Raw genomic sequence first — 6137 nt, forward strand, 5'->3', positions numbered from 1 at the left:
AAAAAAAAGAAAGAAAGAAAGAAAGAAAGGAAGGAAGGAAGAAAGAAAGAGAGAAAGAAAATGCCAGGTTATTTAAAAATAAACACGCCAGGATGCCTTTAACCCCAACACTTGGGAGGCAAAGTTAGGCAGATCTCTAAGTTCAAGGCCAGCCTGATATACATAGTGAGTTTCAGGACAGCCAGAGCTATACAGTGAAACCCTGTCTCAAACACACACACACACACACACACACACACACACTACAACTCCTCCTTAACTATGGACTATGAACCCAGTAACCCAATATTAGGGGAGTCACAGAAACTGAGAACAGGAACATTTTCTGGATGCACAATTTGCATAAATTAACTCAAAACCAATCATGTAACAAATCGGAGAGATCCCCAACAGTGCTAGCTTCTGCTGCGTCATGCAACATCAATAAAGCCTTGTTCTGAACACACACGCGCGGTTTTCAGGACTCCCGGCAGTGTTTGAAAGACCAAGGCCCAGGGCTGAGATCACTTGATGAGCCATAGTCCTTTTACTGCACATATAAAGTCCCCAAGGGCCAGAGAAGCATAATGGCCTAATTACAGAAAGACTCGACGGTCCTAACATCAATTGTCTGGCTAGCCGGCAGCCAAAACAGCGAAATCCAGGTTCACTCATAGACTCCGTTTCAAAAAGTAAAGTAGAGAATAATAGAGGAAGACATCCAATATTGATCTCTGGCCTACACACACACACACACACATGCACGCACACACGCACGCACACACGCACGCACAGAAAGTGTGCCTGCATACACACTCATGCACATGTACACGATTTATTTTCTGTTATATAGGAATTATGAAGAATACTTGTCCGCCGGGCAGTGGTGGCGCATGCCTTTAATCCCAGCCCTTGGGAGGCAGAGGCAGGGGGATTTCTGAGTTTGAGGCCAGCCTGGTCTATAGAGTGAGTTCCAGGAGAGCCAGGGCTATACAGAGAAATCCTGTCTCAAAACAAACAAACAAACAAACAAACAAAAAAAGAATACTTGTGATCCAAGGACAGTAACAAGATGAGCTGACCTACTACTCTCTATAACAAATCTCAGTCCAGCCATTAAGCAAAACCAAATTGATCCAGGAATAGCGGCTATGGGCCCAATTCCACTCACCCTGCCATAGACCGGATTGGCAGCTGCCAACACACTGCAACGGGCATTGAGCCGGGCATGGATGCCAGCCTTTGCGATGGTCACTCGACCTTGCTCCATCACCTCGTGGATGGCTGTGCGGTCCATGTCAGACATCTTGTCAAACTCATCGATGCAAACCACTCCTCGGTCAGCCAGGACCATAGCACCAGCTTCCAGGCGGCGCTCCCCTAGGAAGAGAAGAGGTAAATGTATGTGCCATGGTCTAAGTCAGAGGACAAAGATCTCGGTGGCTTTCATAGGTACCTGTCCTCACAGTGCATGAGAACACAGTAAGGGAGTCCATATAATAGGAGTCTCTCACATCCTCAAGTGATACCTACCCAACTAGAGTTCCTTTCTTGCTCTTCCAATCTTCCCCCCAATTTCATTTCCCCTTCCTCGCAAGTTGCTGTTTTCCCTTTTGCCGTCCTTTAAATCATAACTTATCCACTTCTCCAGAGCACTCCGTCCATTAATCTTTCAAATGTCCCAAACACAAGTCAGTACCTACAAGCTTCAAGAGTCTGATCTGCGCAGACTCACGCTGGGCCTCTGGCAAGGAGCCTCACATCCTTACCTGTTTCCTGGTCGGTAGTGACAGCAGCTGTGAGACCCACTCCAGACGAGCCCCGACCCGTGGTGGGAATGGCCCTGGGTGCCGTGCAAAGCACATACCGCAGAAGCTGTGACTTGGCAACTGATGGGTCACCTACGGGACAAGGTGGTAAGGATTCTCTTGGAAACCCCCACGCACCCCAGCAAATTCTGCTTCCACACAGAATCCGATGTCAACCGTTGACTTCTTTCTTTCCCTTTTCCCATTTGCAGAATACAGTCTAGGTCAAATCAGAATTTCACGGATGATTTAAAACAAAACCACTCATTTTAGTCTTCTGTACTTTGATGAGGCTAAAATATGACCTGACACATATAATTTTCTATACACATTCTTACAAGCCCCTTCCTCAAGGTTTAACACCTCCAGCGGCATACCTATTAGAAGAATATTGATGTCTCCACGGATGTGGCTGCCGTTTTCCAGTTCCCGCTCTACCCCTCCCAGGAGCAAGCAGAGGATTGCCTTCTTGACATAGTCATGCCCATGGATGCTGGGGGCCAACGAGCGGGCCAGCTGTTCAAAGACATCCTGGAGGAAGAACCAAGAGTGAAGAGCCTTGTGACACCCACGGGGGCTTCCAGAGCCCACAGAAAAGGTAAACCTGGGTTCTAAAACCAAAAACTTGGCACAAAGACCACCCCATTCAGACAACTAGCAGGGCAGGTAGCCTGCAGCACAATACAAAACTTGTAAAGGTTAAGTTTCAGGAGCACATACCTGCAATCCAGCACTTGATATCGGAGGCAGGGGGAATGTGATTTAAGGCCAGCTTATACTAACTAGGGAGATCCCAGACCAGTATGTGCTATATTGATTCTGTCTCAAAAAACAGTGGTGGGGGACAGGGGAGGGAAGTCCCTTACGTCTCCATGTGGATGTTGGGACTGCACAACTTTCTAAGTCAGAACGTTCCCTGTTTCCTCTGTCTCTTTCAGGCCAGATCCTAAGTATACATTTCCCTGATACTCCATACTTCCTTAGTTTCTCAGTCTTCCCTCCCCACCATGTGGCTGTCAATTCACCATGCCTAACTCACACAGCATGGCGCGCTCTTTCCCATCTAGGAATCTATAATAAACTTCTCTCCAAACCTAAAGGAAAAATGTATCAAAACCACCAGGCTGGGGATGTACCTCAGCGATACAGAATTTAGCTAACACATACAAGGCAAGGCTCCTGGGTTTCATCTCCAACACAATAAGCACATTCCCAGTGCAAACAAACATACACACATACAAACTGGGTTTATTAATCTCTTGGCTTGGCAATAACTTTTATCACACATGGGTATACTACCTTGCTCTAGTCTAAATGCGGACAGGTAGACTTGTCTTTATAAAGCAGCCACCTGGCCAGTAAGATGAGTAAAGGTATTTGTGCCCAATCCGACCACCCGAGTTCAGTCAGATAATCAAGTTCTACAAACTGTTCCCTGACCTCCACATGTGGGTACATAAGCACACATAAATAGTGAAAAGTAAGTAAATACAGTTTAAAAAGGAAAAACTAAAAATGCAGACGGTAGTACATGCAGGAGGATCAGGTGTTCAGGGATAGCCTGGGCTACACAAGACTGTCTCAACAGAACTAAACCAATTACAAATAAAGTTCAATGGTACACCAAATTCTAACGCCTACATTCTTAATTTGCATTAGGTTCAAATGAGCAGCCCAGAAGACACAACAAGTACCAATAAAATGGCAAAAAATACCCTTAACTTGCCAGTTGGAACAAAATTGGAAGCTTGCAACAGATACTTCAGAGAAAAAAAAAGCAACTTCCTCCAGATGCAGCACAAAGATGGCCGGCCACATGCAGGACACAACACTCTCAAACCAAACCTACCCCACTCAACTGACCTTGGAGCGAGTTTTGCTGAACTTCTTGATCTTGGCTATATCATCTGCAGAGAATGCAGGCTGAATATCCTTGCTCATCTGCTTCACGTTGCAGGCAATCAGGACAGTCCTGCAACACAGTGGAAGGGGAAGCCAGGTGAGCCCCAGCAGCGGTAAATGTTCTTGGTCTGTTAAACTAAGCCAGAAAATGAGAGCAGAACACTCAGCTGAGCTCTCTGTCCACCAACCAGTGAGGATGGAATGCCTAACAAATGTATGTGGGAAATGGAATCCTAGGCTAGGCCATCGCACAGCAGACCCTTTACCTGAAGGTCCCTGATGTGTAGCCACCCTTCTTCCCTGGAAGGCAGCGGTAGGTCCCCACCACCTGTATTCTGTCACCAGGCTTCACTTTATCCACCAGGTCATCATCGAGAATGACATCCACAGAGCGAGGAAGCTGACCGGCAGGGGCCTTCTCTGGCATCTCTTGGATGGTGATGGTCTGGTGGTCCTTGTAGACAGACAGGCCATACTCTGTCTCCAGAGGGTTGTTTTCTTCATCCTACAGGAAAAGAAAAAAAAGCTATTTTAGTTTTGTCTTTAAAATGTAGCATTCATCCAATGTGAAAAACACCTTTTAGCAATCTGGAACCTTTACTATCTCAAACCATAAATGTGTATGCATCTCTTCAGACCTTCCTAACCTGATCCTTGAATTACTAACAAATCCACCAATGGAAGGGTCAGCTTTCACTGATGGGACCATGGCTGTACTAACACCTACATTCAAGTCTTGACTCCTCATACTGATGCTGAACCTGTGATCATAAGTGGATACAGGCTTTCTTTTCTTTCCTTTTCTTTTTTTGAGATAGGGTTTCCCTGTGTATCGCTGGTTGTCCTGGAACTAACTCTTAAGATCCACCTGCCTCTGACTCCTGAGTGCTAGGATTAAAGACGTGTTCTACCATGCCCAGCTTGAATGTAGTTTTTCTACTCCAGGAAGCACCCAAGAAAAATGCAGCCAAAGCTACTATCTGCTCACAGCAGCACCATTCCTGCCAGGCAAACTTTAAAGAATATCCAAATCTATCAAAGAATACGTAAATAATGTGGTATCGTTGTCACACAAATGAATACCATAAGACACACGCCGGAGGGCAAACACAATGTTACACAGAAGCTGCTCAGCACAAGAGCTCGTACATAGGAAAACAGCCAGAAGCTAAAGTTTTCAGCCTGTGGATCGTGACCCCTCTGGGGGTTGAATGACCCTTTCACAGGGTCACCTAAGACCATCAGAAACCACAGATATTTACATTATGATTCATAACAATGGCAAATTGCAGTTATGAAGTAGCAACAAAAATCATTTTACAATTAGAGGTCACTACAACACAAGACACTGTATTAAAGGGTTACAGCATAAGGAAGGCTACGAGCCACTGGGCAAAAGCAATCCCAACTGTTAAGACTCTAGGGTTGGCAGGCATGGTGTCACATGCCTTTAATCCCGACACTCAGAAGACAGAGGCAGGTGACTGAGTTCAAGGCCAGTCTGGTCTCCAGTAAGCTCCAGACAGCCAAGGCTATGTAGAGACCCTTTCTCCAAAAGCGGACATTAGGATAGCAGGGCCTTCAGTAGGAATTTCTAAGCACTGGGAAGTTTGTTTTCCACTTTAGATGCTGACTATGTGAGTATATTCTGCTTATAAAAACTTGACTTACACACTTAGGTGTATATACAGCTTCCATAAAATATATTGAGGTATGTTTCCATCATATGTGATTTCCTAAAACCGCAAAAGCCACTGTGTGCTTACTGAGAGCTCACTATGTCCCAGGAGCTACTATCACATGATCACATGCAGTTATCATAACCATAATCAAGCATCTTCTTCACAGGCAAGAACAATTTCATGAGAAAGGTATCCTTTGACTAAATGAGTATTAAACATCAAATAGCCAATAATAACTTTAACCTCTTGTCTCACTAAGAAAGCTATCTTCAATTTTTCCCACCTTGAACACCATAGAGAAAGCTTTTTACTGTCTTTTCCCCAAATCCATTGAAATATCTGCAAAGATTATACCACAGCCTCACATAACAGAAACATCTTCCATCTTACTTTTTAGAAAGCACATTACTATGACTGCAACTCTGTAAAAAATACATGTCATCCAATGATGTTTTTCCTTCTTTTGAGCTTTCTATATCCCAACTTCTCTAAACTTTATTCTGTGTGGTACACACACTCGTGCAAATGGAGACCAGAGCCTGATATCAGATTTCCTCCTCATTTGAGCTGGGCTGGCCAGCCAGCCAGTAAACTTTTGGGATCACTCTCTCCCAAGACACTCTGTCCAAAGACAGCCAGGGTTGGAATGCACCTGTAGCACGCCCGGTCCTTTACTTGGGCGCTGGAGATTCAAGTCCAGGTTCTCATGCATCCAGAAGACGTACTCTTACCCACTAAACCAACTCCCTAACCTCTAACCACAATC

At 45.1% G+C, this 6137-nt stretch overlaps 1 protein-coding gene across 1 annotated transcript in view; it reads right to left on the reverse strand.

Moving 5' to 3' along the window:
• Window positions 1-6137, reverse strand: part of Mcm3 (minichromosome maintenance complex component 3) — an 18084-nt gene that overhangs the window by 7802 nt on the left and 4145 nt on the right. The window contains exons 5-9 of the mRNA XM_031366971.1: window positions 3956-4194; window positions 3651-3759; window positions 2165-2318; window positions 1749-1880; window positions 1151-1359 (exon numbers count right to left, since the gene is read on the reverse strand). Coding sequence (XP_031222831.1) covers window positions 1151-1359; window positions 1749-1880; window positions 2165-2318; window positions 3651-3759; window positions 3956-4194 — 843 coding nt within the window. The remainder of the gene's footprint in view (window positions 1-1150; window positions 1360-1748; window positions 1881-2164; window positions 2319-3650; window positions 3760-3955; window positions 4195-6137) is intronic.

This window comes from Mastomys coucha, unplaced genomic scaffold (assembly GCF_008632895.1).
Source record: "Mastomys coucha isolate ucsf_1 unplaced genomic scaffold, UCSF_Mcou_1 pScaffold14, whole genome shotgun sequence".
Lineage (NCBI taxonomy): Eukaryota > Metazoa > Chordata > Mammalia > Rodentia > Muridae > Mastomys > Mastomys coucha.